We start from the raw sequence: 22,490 nt of genomic DNA on the forward strand, positions 1-22,490 counted from the left end.
TTGTGAAATAGAATTTTACTGTCTTTTTACTCCTTTGTGAACTCATCTGGTTACAATATTCTTATAATGCATTTACACTGTGGGTGCTGTTAATTCTCTGGAACATTCCTTTGAAACAGTGATATACTGTCTTTGTTCTTTTATTATTTATTTACAATTTTATTATTTTCTAGCTTTATTAAACCTTATGTAATTTCCATGTATATGAGGAACATAACATCCTTTATATTCCTCATATATTCACTGTTCACTAACTATGCACACTATCCAGACTCAATCTCCTCATGTTGTCTCATTCTTGAATCATTGATGAAATACCCTGAAAAAGTAATATATCTTGACTATATCCTCTGCAGCAGCTACCAATCTACCATTTTCATCCATTAACATCAACCACCCACCCATAATCATACTTTCTTCTTCTATTTGCCACATGCTTTAGGATTTTTCTTGGCTTACTTAGCTAATTTCTGTTCAATGTTGCACATCTGCTGTCCTTACCAACCCAGTCACTTTCCAAGACCGGCTCCTGCAAACAATTACTACCTTTCATTCTATGTTGTCTCCACAAAGACTTATTTTCCAGACAATGCTTAATCTCATAATTCATCAATTTTATTCCTAAATAATTTAGCCATTTCACTTTCAGAATATACCTTGATATTGCTGCTGTTAAACAGGCATGGCTTCTAGTTATCTCTTAAGTTTTTCATAATAACTGGTTTTGTAGTTTCACAAATATTCTTTCTATCAGAAGTCCTCAGATGACTAGCTACAACCCAGTTGATCAATTCATAGTCACTCTCCAACTAGAAGAAAATTACACATCTCCTTCACAATTACATCCTCTGATGATATGACCAGATCTAAGACACTCAATCCTCATCTGCTTTTTGTTATATATATTACCTAATAATATGGTATACTCTTATATGAGTACAGTAGAAGAAAAAAAATTGGGATGAAAGCTAACAATGATATGATAGACTACAAAAATAGACAGGACCATTGATAACATCAGATGCATCCGAACAGAGATCCAAGTAAAAGATCTCTACGCACCTTTTTTTTTTTTGTGAAGTGAGCAATTCAAGTCTAGCTGCATATAAGATGTTCAAATCAATTTTAACTTATGGATCTAAGAGCTAAGTTAGAAATAAAACAGTTGAACGCAGAACAGAAACCACAGATATGAGCGTTCTGAGAAAAATTAAGAAAGTGCCATTTAATACCATTAAGAAAATCATATGCAAAATGAAGATAGTAGGAAGGAACATAATGTGAGCAATTCAAACATCAGGTGGTATGGTCATTGAAACAAAACAAGAGAGGAAAGGTAAGCAAAACAAGTTTATGTCAGGAAAAAACCCAGGGAAAGGCCAAGATATAGATGGACTGATAAGAAGTACCTTAGAAGCAAATATAAGATATGACAATACTGGAGTTCTGATAGATAAGACTAATTTGGAAAAAAAAATTGGTGATAATTTAGGTGACAATGTAAACTTGTCATGTAGTACCATAACAGTATTCTGTGCACCTTGAGAGTATATACAAGGAATTGGATGACTGAAGATGGTTATTACTTGAAGTCAGTGCAGAAATTTCATATTAGTCTTAAGTATATCAAAATGTTTACTTACTGCAACTTGGTAAATTGCATTTTTTTTTTTTTTATTTCAAGCTTTAATTTTAGATTAAAGTTGCAAATAAAACATTCCTTTTACACAAAAAATTAATGAATAATTAAAAGCGAAGAAACAAAATTGTCAATTTCTCAAAGAACCACAAATGCTAACCAAAGGAAAGCATGAACGTGTAACAGAATTGAAACAAAATTGTCAATTTCTCAAATAACCACAAATGCTAACCAAAAGAAAGCATGAATGTGTAACCTCATTCACAATAATGTCATACAGTTAGTCTTTGGATGTCTCATCATTCCAAAATACATAACTTCACTTACTAATACTGAATTGATAGCCATTATCATTTGTTCACACTCTTAGCCCATTCAAATCATTCTGTATGTGCTGTATATATCAGTAGCATCGCTGACTTCTCTACCTATCTTTGCATTCTGATGCATATACCTGAATTTGAATTGAAATGTAAATGCTTATATAGTACACTAGTGGCAAAAATTGTGGAAACCTTTTGAAAAAATGTATTTCTGAGGTTTGATGGCTCATAACATACTTTTTTTTTTTTATGGAGTAATACCATAAATTTATATATCAATGGAAAGATAATTTAATCAAGAATGTAATGCAATAACTTTTATGAAGGAATTTTTATTAGAACAGACAGTAGTTATAAAGAAGAAAAGTGAAACACAGAAAAAATGAGATACACAAAAATTCTCACAATGCGAGTTAATACGTAGTTGGGTAACCTCTAGCGTTAATTTTTGATTAATTAATGCCTTCCCATGGAGTGAACCAAATTTTTTAGTTCTGCAGCTGTTAGAGAGTTGAGGCTGCCAGAAAAGCAAACAACAGGACTACATGGCGAGGCCTGGTGTGGAACATCACCGAGCATTGGAGTGACCATACGGCATCTGTAGATGCCCAGTGAACATAGAGAGAGCTGTTATAATGTGAAACCAAGATTGAATTATTGCTTCTATTAATTAGGTTTTATTGGTGGGTTGCTTCTGACTAACAAGTTTCTTTAGTCGGCTCCATAGATTTTCAATTGGGTTAAGGTCTGTGCTATTCCCAGGCCATTCCAGTAGTGGAATATGATCATCTTGAAACCACTTTTTACACACAGCAGCAACATGACATGGAGCTGAATCCTGTTGAAATAGAAATGCTTCGTTATCTTGGAAAAGATCACGTGCAGAAGCCTTCGGTTTGGGCTCAAGTATTTCATTTATGTATTTTTGGGCATTTGTATTCCCATTAATCATGTAAATTCTGCCCACACTTTTTGATGTCATACAACCACAGATCATAACACTAAGTGGGTGTTTCACGGTAGGTGTAATGTAATGAGGATGCAAATCTTCTCCGATTCTTCTCCTTAACATATTTTATGCCATCACAACCAAACAGGGAGATTTTGGTCTCATCACTCCAAATAACACTGTCCCATTGTTCCGCTGTCCAGTTAACATGGGTTTTAGCCCAGTTTAATCTTTTCAACCTTTGTTTGAGAGATAAAAATGGTTTTTTTGTGGAATGCTAGCATTTAGACCAAATTCCTGCAGTCTGTGCCGAACTGTCCTTGCACTTAACTTTACACTGTATTGAGCCATTTCATCTTGTATACACCCAGATGATTTTCTTCTGTCACGTAGACACAGTCTCTCAATTCTTCTATCATCACTTGCTGTTGTGCACCTTTTCCTTCCTTTACCAGTCTGGTTTTGTAGTGACTGAGTCTCCTTATACCTCTTCAAAAATTTAGAAATGCCACATTTGGTTGAAGTTTCTGCCAATTTTTCTTCTAATTTCTTCATAACTGTAACCTTGTTCACTTAATAGTACTATTTTACATCGCTTTCTGGGTGACCAGTCAACTCTTTGTGCCATTTTTTTATTACGTTTTACAAGCTCACTAAATGAAAAAACACACAAAAAAAAAAAAAAACTTGATAGCAATCACATAACACACTGACAAATGTCCTCCTCTCAGCTCCAATACATGACATCAATAGCTGAATCCTACTGTGACCTTATTCACTCATTGCCAAAACAAGATGACACCTGATTGGCTCTCTAAACACTCATGCTCATTGGCTACATTCAAATTAAGGAAAGCTACTTCGTATCAACCTAAGCAAGTTGTGCTTCTTTTTTCTGGTTATTTGGCTATAACCTTTCATAGAACACAGATAATTAAACAAACTTTGTTGCATTACATTCTTGAAATTATCTTTCCATTGATATATAATTTTATGGTATTACACCAAAAAAAAAAGTGGTGTTATGAGCCATCAAACCTCAAAAATACACTTTTCCCAAAAGGTTTCCACAATTTTGGCCACTAGTGTATATGCTTAATTTTTAATTTTATTTATTTATTTTTAACTTACCTCCCATTCTAGCAAACAAGCTCCCTCCAAAATAACCATTTATAGGTGAAGTAGCTGCATACACAAATATGGAAGTACTGAGCAATGATCCTCTCCTGAAAAATGAAGTTGTATTAACTAGATGTGTTAAAATGTTTTCCTCTCTCAATGGTAATCCAATCAGCTATTTACTCAATATGTCATTGAATGGTAAATAATACATTTGTCAATACCTTTGATCTATTTAATAATCTGTTTTATAATAATACAAAACAAATAGAATTTTAAGGTCATGTGACATTTTATAGTTGTCATTTGGCTACTTTTCTTTCTCATCACAGATAATTGATAAGCAAGAGGGTGAGAAGTGGCATTTTTTCCTGGAAGATAGTTGGACATGAAATGTATTATTTCCTAATAGAGTAATAAGAGTACAAATGAGTTCAAGGAGTGGTATGAAAGACTGTTGTCTAGGATGGATTTCCCACGATGAGTCTTGTGACTCTATAGAGATCCTGAATAATAATAATAATAATAAAATAACCTTATTTCGAAGTCTTCATAAGAGATAACTCATTATTAATACCACAATGATTTCTTCATGCAGATATACTTCCTTATAAAAATGTCAACATCTCTGCCAGCACAAATGACAGTCAAGTGAATAATCATTTAGGGATTTAAATTCTCAATATCTCTAAGCAGATCAGTCACTCCACCCTAAATAAGAGAATACAGTCAATATGATGCTTGTATTGGTAAGGTGACAGGGTATTCCAAGTGCAGTAATATCAAGGTCTTGTAAAGAGGCAAAATGACTTCCTTATCCACAGATGTCAGTGTCTGATTCAACATCACAATTATTCTCTGAGTTTGATTTGCAATTTTTGCAATGTGACCTTTGAATTCCAAGATCCCAATATTCGTAATTTTCTTCAATAATATACCAATACTCCAAGAATAATATACTATTGGTTATCTCATCATTCCAAAATGCATAACTTCACTTACTAATACTGAATTGACAGCGATTATCATTTGTTCACACTTGTAGTCTATTCAAATCATTCTGTACATACTGTAAACATCATTAGCATCCCTGACTGCTCTACCTATTGCATCATCAGCTAACAATTGAACATTTTCTGTCAAGTCCTTCCCAGTATCATTAATATGCATGCAGAATAACAATGGTCCAATGACTGATCTGTAAGGTGCACCACAGGTCACCTTAAATCTGGCAGATTCATCCCCTCCCCCATAACATATCATTTTCTGATACCTATCCTAAAGTCAATAGTTTATATTCCAATCTCATGTCCTCCAGCCCTTCATGCAACATCCTATCAAATACACTGAAGTCCAGTAGTATCACAGATATCTATTCCTTTATCCAATTCTGTTGTAATGTTCTAATGTGAACAGATTATTCAGGCATAACTTAACTTTAGTAAATCCATGCTATTCCTTGTGAAGTACAGCTTGTCTGTCAACCCATTTCTCTATGCAAATTCTTACTAACTACTCTAAAATCTTTACAACTACCACAGATACTAATGGATTGGTAGTTCCAAATCAGTTTTTGAATCCCTTTTGTACAAGACAATTATCATTATATTCTTTCTATTCCTGTGTATAATTTCCTAACTGCAATGCAAATTATTCAATTTACTTTAGTGCATGTGCTGATATCCCACTATTGGCAGAAATGATACTCAGGTTATTCAACAGCTCTTGAAACTTGATTTTATGCACCTACATCTCTTCATCCAGTGAAGTGGTAGATCTTAGGATAGCAAGCCCTCATTATCTGAATACTTTCAACTCTTCTAGCCTTCACTTTATAATTTATATTCCTCTCACCCTTATTCTCATGATATTCCTTCCACAAAATTCTCTTCTTGTGGATTTCTTGCTTAATAAGGTTGCACATCCATTTCATTCCCACCCTATTTGTCCTTCAAACTCTATGGACACATTCAGATACTACATTATTTAAACATCATCATTTGCATTACCTTTCACTTATCTAGGATGCAGTTATCATTAATTAAAAGAATCTAAGTGAAATCAAAAATAATCAGGTGAATATATTGTCATGCACCTGAATCTTATTAAATTCCACCTAACCAAAGCTGTGTTATCACAGTTTAAACACATTCTGTTCTGTTGCACTACTCTAAGTGGAGGAGAGTGTTTTTTTGCTAAGTTCAACTATGACAAAAACTGAGATGGTTCAACCAATTTGTATAAGATTCCAAACATTAAAATTTCAATTAAATGCAAGCGAGACTGCATGAATATCTTGAATGATAAACTATTCTAAGAGGTGATTATATATTCAGAAACTGCTCTGACACGTTGTGTACAGCAAATAAGAAACCTCAAAGGTAAAAAGTGATGTAGGAAACAAACTGCCACCACTGCAAGGGGAATGTACTCTGCATTATGGTATATGGACAAACAAGTAAGTTGTAAAGATAACTGTGATAAACACTCACTCCCATACTAATAGGCTGCAGATTCAAATTCTGCCATAACATGTTTGCAAATGTTTTTAGGTGAGAGATGAATTTCATATCCCAGTGTGAAAAAGCACTGCCCTGTTTATAAGAGATGTGAAGTGACCTAAAAGGTTATGTTCTATCTCTAGAGCAGAATTTCTGGGTTACGTCAAAAAAATCTTTAGCTCAACTATGGTGTTAATGAACTGAAGTTTACAACCTTTCATGGATAAGCACGATAGTGTTCATATGCAAACTTTCATCATTTCCTTACACTAGCCTTCCCCAGTGGTTAGAGTATCTGCTCTCCAGACAAAAGGCTGAAGGTTCAAATCCTGCCACAGAAGGATGTTTGTGATCGTCTGTGAAAATACTAGTGCTGGTTGGACAGTAGATGGCGCTGGTGTAGATAATGATTGTAGTTGGTGAATTGAGTGGAGACAGTTGTAGAGTAGGTGCCCTCCCCTCGATGAGTCTTTGGACTCTCTGGAGGTGTTATGTAATAATAATAATAGATAAAATATGGGTGTAACATTCAGGACTAGAACATTTTGGGATAATAAAGCAGCTGCCTCAATTGTGAAAGTTTCATAATTAAAAAGATACAAAAAGACTAACATTTCAGTGAGCAATAAATTATTTATTCAATTACAATAGTGAAATATATATTTAAATTTCCCTCATTATCAATATCAACAGAGGCAATGACTTGTCCTTCAATGTAATCCTATTAAAACAAAACATATATGTTTATTTGCTATTCAACTTTTAGTTTCTAACAGTTATTGCCAGAAGAATTTATCCAGTATACCCCGCCACAGGCTTTTGAATGTGAGTGCACAAAATCAGCACAGATATATGGAAGACAACAGACTGCCTTCATTGCTATCCTACATGAAATATTGTTACTGATTAATCAATTTCCTGGCATCCTTCAGTCACAAATCAAAATTCAGATGTGTCACCTTCATCAACTTTCTCTTCGCCTTCTAATTCTTTGTTTTGGTGTTTGGATAGACTGCTTAAAACAATTTCATCCACACAATCCATTTTCATTGTAACATTCAACATTATTGTTAAGACTTTCAAATTCTTCATAGTTCCTTTTTGCACTTCTAAAATGGTATCATCTTCACTTTTGACTGTTTCAGGCATCTCCAAGCCTGAATGCTTTAAACCACAGTGAGAAAAACAGTTCTGAACTGTCTTACTACTTATTTCTCACAACTATTGGCAACAAACTAATTCCTGGAGGAGGTTAACTTTTGACCTCATTTCCTTAGGCTGTGGAAGATGGCAGCATATTTTCTTCAATCACATATAGGATATGGTGCTTTGTGAGAGGATACAACAAATTTTTTTATGATTCCCATATCCATTGCCTGCATTAAGGATGTAGTGCTGGAAGACAGAAATTCCAGCTGATGTTTTCCAAACAAACTGAACAGTGAGAGAGTGCCACACAGTTGTCAAGAATAAGAATTTTACTGCTGCATCAAACTTACAATTGTAGATGATGACTAGTATTAGGCAAATAGCCTTTGATTTGATATAATAAGACAACTGTTTCAGCTAGTGATAAATCTTTGCATGTTATCTTGATAAGGGTCAAAATTTTGATTTCTTCTCCCATTTAGCAACATAGCATGACTCTCATCCACCTGTTATCCAGAATTATGAGAATGGCAAATAGGATGACCTGCCTGACTTCTTTGGTTGGATAATTGTTTTCAGTCTTTTGATCCAAACATATACACTGAACATATCAATTAAGCAATTCTGGTATGAAAATATTCAATACATTTTTCAATTATCTTCATTATTTACACCTCTATTCTCCAAGAGGCATGACAAAGATGTTTTTCTCTTAAATAACTTTGTTTATTGTTTATAACAAACTTCAAAATTACTGCAAGTGAACTATTAGTACATCCAAAACTGGTTCTGCAAGAGTCAAAATTAAGGAACTTGCTTTGTGTCCAAAATGGCAAATCATGCATTGAACAGGAAGCATGGATAATACAGGACAAAGTCCTATTGATAGACATTAAGTCTCTATCCAATTAGGAAGCTGACTTGTTCACAATCACTAATGTATTCTAGTAGTTCCCATCACTTATGTTCCCCCTCACCATCTTTGTAACTGGAGATAAGTGACCAATTCTATAATTGATTCCCTAAATTTTGAAATTTAAACATTAATTATGGATTTTTAATTTTTCTAATTTGATACTCTTCTCATCATCATCAAATTCCTGCCATGTACCCTCAAGGGGTGTACAGAATATGATAGTACTACATGAAAAAATTACATAATTACGAACTTCCTATCTACAATTTTCCTCCAAATCAGTCCGTTACTTGTCAAGACTCCAACATTATTAGATCTTATATTTCTATCGTCTAAGGCACTATGTACCGTATCAATCCACCTATATCTTGGTCTTCCTCTGGGTCGTTTTCCTGCCAACCTGGCAGAGAACACTTGTTTTGCTAATCTTTCCTCGCCCATTCTATTTAAGTGACCATACCACCTGAGATTAGCTCTGCTAACGCATTCCTGGATGCTGACAATGTCAAGTTCTTTCCTAATATCCTCATTTTTAATATGATATTGCCATTGATGCCATCTGTACACGCCTCTAATCTTTCTCAGGACTCGCATATCTGCGGTCTCTAGTCTTTGGTCAAGTGTTTTACTTCTGGCCCACCTCTCAGATCCATAAGTTAAAACTGATTTTGAACACTGTCTTGTATACAGATAATTTAGTGCTCCGACTAATTTCTCTCTTATTCCATATGAATTTATTCAGTTGACTTCCCACCATACCAGCTTTGCTGATTCTGTTGTCTATTTCTATATTTAATTTACCATCTTCACTAAAATTCGTGCCTAAGTAGCTGAAATGTTTTACTTGTTCCACAGGTTCTCCATTCACAACATAGTTGACATTTTCAAAGATTCTGCCTATTTTCATTTTCTTTGTCTTTTTAATGCTGGCCTTCATACCATATCTATTACAAAAGTTATTCAATTTAGTCAGAGAATCTTGCAGACTTGTAGCGGATTTATTTAGAGGTATAACATCATCCGCATAAAGCAAAGAGCTGACATTAACATCTCCAATTCTGATATCATGTTTAATACCACTTTCCTTCATAATGTGATCCATATAGATAATGAATAACAAAAGGGATAATGTACATCCTTGTCTCAGACCAGATCCAACATTCAACCATCTTCCTGTACTTCCTTCAATTCTAACTGCTGACTTACAACTGAAATAAAGACTAAGTATTGTTTGATATAATGCCCCATTAACACCATATAAGTGTAATGTTTCGAACAGCTTCCGTCTTGATACCTTGTCATATGCCTTTTCCAAATCGACAAAACTTAAATACAGATCTTTGTTATATTCCCATGCATTCTCGACTATTTGTTGTAAAGTGAAGAACTGATCCTCACAGCCTTTATTTGGCCTGAATCAAGCTTGTTCTTCACCAAGCTTATCTTCCACAATTCTTCTCAATCATTTCTCAAGTACACTTGCATAGATCTTGCCAGGAACACTTAGTAGGGAAATACCTCTGTAATTCTCACATTCAGTTTTATTTCCCTTTTTATATATGGGTACTATGAGAGCTACTCCAATCATCAGGAATTCGTCCCTCTGTCCATGCTTTCTGAAGTATGTAGTGCAGCCACTGTAAGACTTTTATACCACCATACTTCAGCATTTCTGGTCGAATATCATAAGCTCCTGCTGACTTTCCACATTTTAAGCCTTTGATGGCTTTTTCTACTTCAAGTACGGATATGTATTCCTGACTGCATGCTTGGTCAGTGTTTTTTTACCACTGTGCTGTCATCACTGCTTGTTTCATTTAGCAGTTTTTCAAAATAATTTCTGAATACTTCAAGGATATCTTTTTCTTCTGTTTTCATGTCACCGTTATTATCTCTAACTCCTTTTACAGCACTCTTTCCTCCATTCCTAAGCTTCTTCAACAACCTCCAGAATATTTTGCCACCTTCTTGATATTTATTTTCTATATTCTTGCCAAAGTCCTCCCATGACTTTTGTTTAGCTAGTTTTACAGTGTTTTAGCTTTCTTACATTTGTCTCTGTATTCTCTAAGAGCACAAGCTGACTTATTTTCCAGGAACATTTGCTATACTTTCTTCTTTTCCTTCACTGCCTCTTTAACTTCCTGTGTTCACCATGGAGTTCTAATTTTTCTATCCTTGCAGACAATTTCACCACATGCCTCTCTAGCTGAATCGATCAGAACTTTCTTCAAGGCTTGCCACTGAATCTCCAAGGTGTGATTCCTGTTCTCAAACTCTTTCATTTTTTCTTCAATAATCTTTGTGTATTTTAGTTTACAGTTCACATCTGAGAGCTGCTCAACTTTTGTTTGAGCAGCTCTCAGATGTGAACTGTGCTACTATGTGAACTGATCTTGATTCGCTTTAAAACTTTCTTACATGTTATTCTTTTCGATATGAAATTCAATTTTATCCTGCTCAAGAATAAATAGTGATCACTTCCAATTTCAAATCCTCTGTACACTCTGGTGTCCTGCACCAAGGAGAAAACATCACTATCAACAATAACATAGTCAATGAGACTTTTCTTATTCCTTGCCTCTTCTCTCCATGTGAATTTGTGCACATTTTTATGTTGGAACATGGTGTTAGTAATAACCAGTCCATGTCCTGAGCAGAAATCCAACAGATATTTGCCATTATTATTAGCTTTGCTCTTCAAATTTTCCCAAAATATTTTTGTATGTCTCACAATCATTTCCTACTCTGCTATTTAGATCCCCAACAAGGACCAACTTTTCCTTTTCCATTGTGTCAGTTGCTTTTTCTAAAGCATCAAAAAATTCCTCCACTTCTACCTTAGTAAAACCTTCTGTGGGACCATAGGCACAAATAAGTCTCATTTTCCAGTTCCCCATTCTCATATTTGCTCACATTACTCTACTTGAGACTGACTGCCATTCAAGAAGATTAGCCTCGTATTTTGTATTGAATACTATGGTTATTCCTTCTTTTCCTTGATTGTCATTGCCAGAATATAACATTTTGTATTTATTGCTCACCAGTTTTTGTCTTTTTTGTTTCAGTCATCCCTATTATGTCGATCTGGTACTAATCTAATTCCTCAGCTAGCTCCATTTCTTTGCCATTCACGCTTCTTATGTTGATAGTACCGATCTTTAACTCTGGTGATGTTGGGTTGAGGTGTGTTTTCAGATTTGTTCCAGTAGCTGACATTTCACTGTTCACCCTGCTTCCCTGGCGAAAACAACGGGGGCCTTGTTTAACGGGGCGACGCCCCAGCCGGCATGAAATTTGTCATGTTGTACCATCATTTTTGATTTTGGTTTATCCAATAAGAATACAATTTGGTCGGCTAAATCCCAAATTGCCAGCCCATCCTCGTTCGTTCAGTATCCAAGTAGATACTCAACAGGGTTCGCCACGAGAAGGTGAGGATTTCATGCCAATCCTTTTGTGTTCCATCGTCAATATACAGTAAATTTACTGTTTATCCAACCTTCAAAACAATGATCCTTCAATTAACCAATCCTTGCATGTCAACTTACTTCTGCTAGAGCACTATGTAATTGTACATCAATTATCTGACCTTTCAATTATCAGAACTCTCAGTTATGCAATAGTTTCCCTCCATTTCCTTTTTGTTTTGTTTTTTAAACATCATGCAATACTTGCCACAAGATTATTCTCAACAGCTGTATTTAATGAAGTGGATTGTGACATCATTTGAGAAGAAATTCAGGTCACTATCACAAAGGTTTCATGTTTTTACCCTCTGCACTAATTTGCTTAAACTAACAGTCTATGTGACTTAGGCAGTGATTTTCATAGTTTATTATACAGCAAAACATTTCATTATATGGTGCTCATACTATAGTATGCATCTGCTGTAAAACACTGTGTTGCATTATTACATTACTGACAGTGAAACATTAGAATAGTTGAAACCTGAAGCACCTCATTAATGATTTCTAACATCAAAAGTTAAGTCAAAATTACAATCAAAGGTATCAATGGAAGCAAATAACCTCATTAGATTTTAAAAATCTTCTTGGGTGCATCAATCCAAAGAGTGAGTACCTTCACAAATCCACGTTGACTCTCATAGATAACATTACCCTCATCTGCATACGGTCCTTCACTAATTCTCCAAGATCTTAACCACTCTGATGACACACAAACTGGCCTATAATTAGACACTTTCAGTCTGCTATCACCCTTATGCAATGGCACTATCTTAGCTTCCTTACATTCCCTGGGCACCTTTCCTGTAGCCAGACTTTCATTGAAAAGCCAGGTCAAAGGAGATATCAGTTCTTTAGCATGTTCTCTCAAAACTTGTGGTGAAATACCATCCAGCCCCACAGCTTTACTGACATCCAGAGTACTCAGTATTTAAAACACACTCTCCTCCTGCTCCTCTAAACCTCAAACCTGCCCTATCCCTCTAGTATTACAATTTACTCCTCCAGGATGAAATACTCCAATAAAGTGTTCATTGAACAATTCCACTATGTCCTCTGGATCAGTCACACTATTCCCATTTTTATCCCACAGTATCATTTTTCCACAATCATTTCTCCTTCTACTGGACACATAGCTAAAAAATTCCCTAGGATTTTCTTTGGATCTTAGGGCCAATCTCTTCTCATATTAAAGTTTTGCTTCCTTACCATACTAGCCACTCTCCTGGCTTATGTCTTATATTCTTCATGCATCTGCTCTTCATCTGTCTCCTTTTATCTCTTCCATAGCTTCTTTTTCAAATGCAGTTCCTGTTTAATATTATTTGTCATCCACTTTACTCTAAATTGTGTTCTCTTCTTCATTTGTGGAATACAGTTTACTATTGCTGCTAACAAATATTCCTTCACAATTTCCCAAGCAATAATGATATCCCGGCTTTCCAATTCCTCCCTCCATGAAACTTCCCAAGTTGATGTCTAAGACTATTAAAATCACCTGCCTTATAATTCCACATACATTCCTTTTTCTTTGATACTCCTGCATGTCTATTCATCTTCCAAGTCAAAACCACATGATTACTCTCTCTCCAACTGGTGGGAGAGATGTCATCTCAGTTATTATCAATCCTTCTGATGCTATGACCAAATCCAAAACTCTTGAACCTCTTGTTCCCTCTATTACATGTTGCCTAAGACATCTGTCCCTCAAGAATTCTAGAAATTCTATTCCCTTATTGCTACATGCATCTTCCTCTCTCCAATTTATACTGCTGTAGTTAAAATCTCCCATAACAATCATTCTTCTTGCACTTGCCAAGCTCAACTGTCTAAACATCTCCTGGTCTCCACCCTCTGTGCTCCTTGGTTTGTAGCAACACCCCACTAAATATCCTGCCTTGTCCACCTCTACCTCACACCATACGCTTTCAAAATCATTATTGTCACTGCTTTCCAAAGCCTCCATTCCTAGAGGACATAAGTCATCACTTATCATAAGCAATACTCCACCACCACGCTCCCCCTTCCTATCCTACCAAAAAATACTGTATCCTGCTACTTCTATTCCTGTTGTTATATCTTCTTCTGTCAACCACGTCTCTGTGATCCCAATAATCTTCGGCCAGGCTGATTCTATTGGTGCCACCAATTGCTCTCCTTTATTCCGGATATGCCTGGCATCAGTGTAAAGCATAAAAATGGCACCGTTTCCATATCCAACATTATCTCCTCTAGACTCCACTCGGCTCAGCATTACCTGATATTGTCCTCCTTCTCCCAAGTACCCATTCCCACAAGAGGCTACCCCTGCTACCACCCACCCTGGGCATTCTAGTTTCCCTGCATTGACACACTGACACGTTCAAAACAGCAATCTCTCCAGATGCCTACGTCCTTCCTCATTCAAATGCAAGCAGTCTCTTGCATACAATTCCTTTCTGTCCTCAAACGCCCTCCAAGCATCCACATATTCCAATCCTCTCTTCTGACACATTCTAGCTATTATGTTATTCAATATTTCTGCTCTTCTGCTCAGCTCGTCTCAATCATACCTAAGCAACATGCACGCTTTCTTTCCTTTCTGCATCATCTTTCATACAACCTCAAGCAAGAATCTCATATTTCTCGCTGCCCAATTTACATTACCTCTAAAGTCATTTGTTCCTACCATCATAATCATCTCATCCACCCTTTCACACCTCTTAATTGCCTTAGCCACGCTTTCTATCGTTCCTCCAGGCAAACACTCCTCATGCATCCTATCTTGCACACCACGGATCACTGAGTTCCTATACATTACACCTCTTACCCCCCCCCCATTCCTCGATTGCTCACATGCATCCCTCACTCTGTCTCCTCTAACACTTTCTCTCTGTGTTCTCCTACTTATCTAATTAATTAAATCTTATTTCTTTGCACTTCTCTATATACCATTGTTCTTTTGCTTCTTTACATTTTCTATTTATCATATTTTTAGTAGTATATGTTTCTCCTTACTTCCTTCATCTGGAGAGGTTTTGCATTTTTTTTTTTTTTTTTTTTTTTTTTTTTTTTTTTTTTTTTTTATCTATTAGGTTTAAAATGTCTTGAGCAATCCATGGCTTTTATGTTGACCTGTTCTTTATTCCTGTGTAGTCACTGGCTTGCTTGATGACCATTTTTAAAATGGGTCCACTCTGCATTTTTCTTTCTGCTCTCTCTCCAATGCTTTTGCTTTTATCAGTCTTCTGTTCATAGATTTTATGGGTTTTTTTTCCATTTTCAGGTTCTTTGTATTGCATTTGGACATTTTCTTTGATTCTGACAGGTTTTTCGAATTTCAACTGTATTTTCCTAAAATCAAATTGTGGTTGTCGTCTGTTTCAGCCACAAGATAACTTTGACACATATTTTACTTGGTTTTTAAATCTCTTTCTTGTCATAATATAATCTATCTGAAACTTTCCTATATCTACTGACATTTTTCAATGATACCTCCTTTTTGGTACTTCAAACCAGGCATTGGTAATTATCAGATTAAATTGGTGGCAGAACTCTAGAAGTCTATCATCTCTCCCTCTCTCATTTCAGCATCCAAATCCATATTTTCCCACCTCTCTACTGTCTTTACTCCAATGACCTATGATAATTAGAATTATCATAGTTCAATTATCACCTATGATAATGTTTGCAATTTTAGTGAGTTTTAAAAAATAACCTAAACATTTTTACTCTAAATAAGACAATGTAGCAGTAGATCAGTCCACCAGCAGTTCACAAAACGTTTGTCATAAAATGACATTCATAATTGCAGCCTGTTTGATGTAATTATGAATGTCATTTTATAATAAACATTATCTGTTTGTTTTTAAAATAAACAGATATATAACTGACAACACATTTTTGCAAAGTCCTGCTATCTCCAGTAGATCACAAAAGAGTACTTTCTGAATTGGACTATAAGCGACTTCAGTATTTGATTCTTTTAATTAAGTAATGCTTCCTTCATCAATAGTTTATTTGTTAATTTAACTTGTAAGATGGCAAACTTTTTAACTACATGATTCTTATAAAGTCTGTTCAGTACTCTAATAACACAATAAATTTCATAATCAATCTTTAAGAAATTTTTTGCAATTTAGCATTTAGCAATTTTTTCAAAGAAATTACTCCATACTTCAAGATATCTTTTTCTCCTGTTTTTATGTCACCTTTATCATCTCTAACTCCTTTTACTACACTCTTTCCTCCATTTCTAAGCTTCTTCAACAGCCTCCAGAATATTCTGCCACCTTCTTGATATTTATTTTCTATGTTCTTGCCAAAGTCCTCCCATGACTTTTTAGTTAGCTCTTGTGGGCAAATATCAGAATGGGGAACTGGACAATGAGATTATTTGTACCTATGGTCCCACAGAAGGTTCTACTAAGGTAGAAGTGGAGGAATTTTTTCAGGCTTTAGAGAAAGCAACTGACACAATGAAAAAGGAAAAGTTGGTCCTTGTTGGGGATCTAAATAGCAGAGTAGGAAATGATTGTCAGACATACAAAAATATTTTGGGAAAATATTTAGAAAAGAGCAAAACTAATAATAATGGCAAATACCTGTTGGATTTCTTCTCAGGACATGGACTGGTTATTACTAACACCATGTTCCAACAATTCACATGGAGAGAAGAGACAATGAATAAGAAGAGTCTCACTGACTATGTTATTGTTGATAGTGATGTTTTCTCTCTTGTGCAGGACACCAGAATATACAGAGGATTTGAAATTGGAAGTGATCACTATTTAGTCTTGAGCAGGATAAAATTGAATTTCATATTGAAAAGAATAACATTTAAGAAAGTTGTAAAGCTCAACTTTTATTAAAAACATTTAATAAAAGTTGAGCAGCTCTCAGATGTGAACTGTAGACTAAAATATAAAAAGATTATTGAAGAAAAAATGAAAGAGTTTGAGAACAGGAACCAAACCTTGGAGATTCAGTGGCAAGCCTTGAAGAAAACCCTGATTGATTCATCTAGAGAGGCATGTGGTGAAGTTGTCTGCAAGGATAAAAAATTAGAACTCCATGGTGGACACAGGAAGTTAAAGAGGCAGTGAAGGAAAAGAAGAAAGCATAGCAAAAGTTCCTGGCAAATAAGTCAGCTTGTGCTCTTAAAGAATACAGAGACAAATGTAACAATGTGTAAAACTAGCTAAACAAAAGTCATGGGAGGACTTTGGCAGGAACATAGAAAATAAATATCAAGAAGGTGGCAAAATATTCTGGAGGTTGATGAAGAAGCTTAGAAATGGAGGAAAGAGTGCTGTAAAAGGAGTTAGAGATGATAAAGGTGACATGAAAACGAGAGAAAAAGATATTCTTGAATCATGGAGTAATTACTTCGAAAAATTGCTAGTAGTAAAAAACACTCAACAGGCATACAGTCAGGAATACATATTCATACTTTCAGAAAAAGCCATCAAAGGCTTAAAATGTGGAAAGTCAGCAGGAGCAGATGATATTCGACCAGAAATGCTGAAGTATGGTGGTATAAAAGTCTTACAGTGGCTGCACTACATAGTTCAGAAAGCATGGACAGAGGGACAAATTCCCGATGATTGGAGTAGAGCTCTCATTGTACCCATATATAAAAAGAGTAATAAAACTGAATGTTAGAATTACAGAGGTATTTCCCTACTGAGTGTTCCTGGTAAGATTTATGCGCAAGTATACTTGAGAAACGGTTGATAAGAATTGCAGAAGAAAAGTTTGGTGAAGAACAAGCTGGATTCAGGCCAAATAAAGGCTGTCAGGATCAAATCTTCACTTTGCAGCAAATAGTTGAGAAATCATGGGAATATAACAAAGATCCGTATTTAAGTTTTGTTGATTTGGAAAATTCATATGACAAGGTGCCAAGAGAGAAGCTATTCAATACACTACAATTATATGGTGTCAATGGGGCATTATATCAAACAATACTTAGTCTTTGAGTTGTAAGTCAGCAGTTAGAATTGAATGAAGTACAGAAAGATGGTTTAATGTTAAATCTGGTGCGAGACAAGGATGTACATTATCCCCTCTCTTATTCGTTATCTATATGGATCACATTATGAAGGAAGTGGTATTAAACATATCAAAATTGGAGATGTTAATGTCAGCTTTTTGCTTTATGCGGCCGATGTTATACTTCTAAATAAATCCGGTACAAGTTTGCAAGATTCCCTGACTAAACTGAATAACTGTTGTAATAGATATGGTATGAAGGTCAGCAATAAAAAGACAAAGACAATGAAAATAGGCAGAATCGTTGAAAATGTCAACTGCATTTTGAACAGAGAACCTGTGGAACAAGTAAAACATTTCAGCTACTTAGGCACGATTTTTAGTGAAGAAGGTAAATTAAATATGGAAATAGACAACAGAATCAACAATGCTGGTATGGTAGGAAGTCAATTGAATAAATTCATATGGAATATGAGAGAAATTAGTTGGAACACTAAATTATCTGTATACAAGACAGTGTTCAAACCAATTTTAACTTATGGATCTGAGAGGTGGGTCAGAAGTAAAACACTTGACCAAAGACTAGAGACTGCAGATATGAGAGTCCTGAGAAAGATTAGAGGCATGAACAGATGGCATCAATGGCAATTATCATATTAAAAACGAGGATATTAGAAAAGAACTTGACATTGTCAGCATCCAGGAATGTGTTAGCAGAGCTAATCTCGGGTGGTATGGTCACTTAAATAGAGTGGGCGAGGAAAGATTAGCAAAATAAGTATTCTCTGCCAGGTTGGCAGGAAAACGACCCAGTGGAAGACCAAGATATAGGTGGATTGATGTGGTATAAAGTGCCTTAGACGATAGAAATATAAGATCTGATAATGTTGGAGCCTTGGCAAGTAACAGACTAATTTGGAGGAAAATTGTAGATAGGAAGTTCGTAAATATGTAAATTTTTCATGTAGTACTGTCATACCCTGTACACCCCTTGGGGATACATGGCAGGAATTTGATGATCATCTTTAAGTAATCATTAACAAGCTGAATTCTATGTTAAACACCCTGAAATTATGATCATTCTCACAATCCTCAAATCTTGAGAGGTATTCCAGGAGGTGAAGGGATAATATAGTGCTACATAATAAGTTTATGTTACTAACATCACATCAACATTTCCCATCCCAAATTGCTGGTATTAGAACTCCCATATTGTCAGATCTTGTATTATGGTCTTCTATGGCACCGCTAACTGTATCCATCCACCTAAATCTTTGTCAAGCTCTAGGTCTTTTCCTGCCATACATTTTGCTAATCTTTCCTCTCCCATCAATACTAAGTAATCATATACCACCTGAGATTAGTTCTACTCACATACTAAAATGCTAACTACTGTATATGATTCTACCAATGATGACATCTGTATACTTCGGTAATTTTTTTTTTCAAAAAAAGCTCATATTTATGGTCTCTAGTCTTGATTAAATGTTTTATTTATAACCCAACTGTCAGATATATTAGTTAAAATTGGTTAGAACACTAATTTCTCTATTATGTCATCTAAATCAAGATTTGAACTGCTTCAGATATATTTCTGATCCCCTTTGAAGACTGTGAACAGATTCAGTAATATCTCATGCTCTCCTTGGATGTAAACATCTGTCAAACTAGACGTAGTTCTTTTAAATTTATTCAAAATTCAAATCGTGTATTTTATATTTTTTTAATATAAAATATACATGTATGCATTAAATCATGTCATTTAGACACCTGTTTAAAATCTAACCTATTTCACCAAAATATCTGAATTATAGGATACCCAAAAACTTAATGATTTTGATCATCCTGCCCCAGAATTTGTTTTTATGTTTAGTAAATTCTCATTTGCTGAACTGCTATTCAGAAAATTGTCATTTAAAGAATTTTAATGAGTGAAAACAAATAAGTGAAACCAAATGTGAATGTATTGATACAATATGCAAATAATGCTAAAAACAATGACTAAATGTTCAAATTTGTACTGATTTCCTAAAATTGTGATTGGATTAAATGTAAAAATTACAAATAAGTATCCAAAGTTCATTTATGGACACAGCACAATCGAAAGGTTTAAATGCCTGGAAGAAATTTTACAAAAATTCCCTAAATGCAGAATTTTATTCCATAACCTCTTGCTTATGAGTTTCAAAAATGCATCTATAGTGGAAGATTAATATTCATATAGATTTATTTAATTATTTATTAACTACATGCTGTTATGTCTGACTTTTTACATAATATCTAATTTTGTAATATTTCCCTTGAACAATGACTGATAATTCTCACTAAAAAAGCAATAACACAAATTTGTAAGTAAAAAAATAATTAGGTAAAATTTCTTTACTCTGTATAGAGTTCTCCTAGAATTGCAAATATAACAACACAGAGGGTAACTATGGCAATTTGATATCCTGAGCCAACTAGTGCTGAAAATAATATAGGATGTGCTGGCGGCCGAAAAACATCACCATGAACTTGCTTCCAGCCATATTCATCACCTAAATCACGTTCCTAAACAAAAAAAAAAAAAAAAAAACAGTAACCATACTAGTCATATTTAGTACAAATATTTCTAACACATAAGAAATTAACTGATTTGTATAGCGCTATTTTTTTTCCCTCCTCCTCCCTGGCATAAATAGGAATTCACTAAGCAAAAAAATAGCTTTAGAGTAGAGAATGACTTATCTTAGACCAATAAGTTATTCTAAATTTGTACTCTTATCATTTTCAAAAGTTATAAAATGAAATCACCGCAGCAGGTCCTAAGGGACCGAATATTCCAGTGCAATATGTTTAGCATTGTACTGTTAAATTAAGAGAAAACTGAATGCAATCTGTAATTGGTTTTCTCTTAGTTTAATATTGGCCATGTGCAAGCAATCATTATACCACTCCATGAAACAAAGAAAATTACATCATCAAGCTCAACAACAACAGAATGCTTCAGGTCTCAACTTTCACAGTGTAGTCAAACAGCAAGGACAAATCCAACAATGCTATGAAGTGCAGCTATTACAGACTATGCATCAGCAAAACACAAAGTCATATGTACAATTTCTGTTGTCACTGGTTGTGTACTGTGTATAAATTGACAAACTGACATAGAAACTGCTCACATTCTCGAACAGCCTTCCTCCTGTCCAACCTACCTATCTATCTTCGGTAAAGCAGCTCCTGAACTAGGGAAAGTGCATCAACAGCCTAGAGCAGCCTCAACACTATTAATGCACTTTCTTTAGCAACACTTAATTAACCAAAGACAAACAGTGTTTCATAATCAGCACTTTCTGCTGAAAATAAAGACAAAAACATCAAAAAGCTGTAAGACTATTATGTAGTATATCACTTGATTGAGGCTAAAAATAAAAACTGCAGTGAACTTTTTTGAAAGCATAATATCTAATTTTGTACTTTTTTTTTGTCACTTCCAATTAAATAATGTATTAATTTTAAGCTGAGATTTTTATTTGTTTAAAGAATGAGGAAATGTTTCACAACTTTCCTTGAATGATCTTTTATAGTGTGGAAAGGCTTGTGTTCATCACACATATTGATTGGATTTTCACGGTATAGATGTGAACACAGATTGATAAGAAAATAACTATTTATCAGGGGCGAATGCTGGTCTTGAAATTCACGCTTGCTCTTGTTATCATTCAGGGAGTGAGAGGTGTGATTGAAATCCAATTATTGGAATAATGAATTACAGGTAACCCTCGTATAACGCAGATGTTAGGTTCCATAGAAATGCTGCACTATATAAATCGCATTATGTGAGACTCAGATCACATACAAAAAGTAGGGTTATGTTCCAAAATCAGTTTTTAAAAAAAAAAAAAAAATTATGTAAACAACGACATATCCAACAAAAATATATTTTTATTTAATTCAGGTAATTCATGTAAGTTAAGAAACCAAACTATGACACAAATACATAGTATAAAATTATAAAAATTACAAATTGTAATTAAGCTTCATTGCATGTAATGAATAAATGTTTTAGGCAAAATAAAAATAAGTGCATATTTTAATCTTTCACGAGGATTTGAGGATCGGTTAATAAACATTAGTTGTGTCATGTAATCACCTGATGCATTACTACAAAACAGTAGAGTAATTCTGTCTTTGGAAACTTTGAATCCACGAGCTAATCTTTCATTTTGCAAAATATAGTTGCATTTTGGCATTTTTTTCCAATATAACTTGGATTCATCAACATTGAACACTTGGTCTGCATTATAAATGTTTATAAACGTTGAGAGTTTTTTTATTTAATAAGATTTCCATCCAAAGGAATTTTCTTTTGAGTGCATCTTCTTTCCAAATCATTAGAGATTTCTTCATTCTCTCTTAGAAAATTGCATACACGAGCTTTGCACTTACCGTTGACCCAGCAATAAACACTTTCTTGG

General features: G+C 34.7%; 1 protein-coding gene across 1 annotated transcript in view; it reads right to left on the bottom strand.

The window, feature by feature from the left end:
• The window catches only part of TM9SF3 (transmembrane 9 superfamily protein member 3), a 280,184-nt gene that overhangs the window by 74,684 nt on the left and 183,010 nt on the right, over window positions 1-22,490 (bottom strand). The window contains exons 6-7 of the mRNA XM_090397004.1: window positions 20,420-20,586; window positions 4,043-4,137 (exon numbers count right to left, since the gene is read on the bottom strand). Of these exons, the coding sequence (XP_090253130.1) occupies window positions 4,043-4,137; window positions 20,420-20,586 (262 nt within the window). The remainder of the gene's footprint in view (window positions 1-4,042; window positions 4,138-20,419; window positions 20,587-22,490) is intronic.

Source organism: Typopeltis vanoorti, chromosome 8 (genome assembly GCF_054136105.1).
Source record: "Typopeltis vanoorti isolate ZY-2024b chromosome 8, IOZ_Tvanoo_1.0, whole genome shotgun sequence".
Classification (NCBI taxonomy): domain Eukaryota; kingdom Metazoa; phylum Arthropoda; class Arachnida; order Uropygi; family Thelyphonidae; genus Typopeltis; species Typopeltis vanoorti.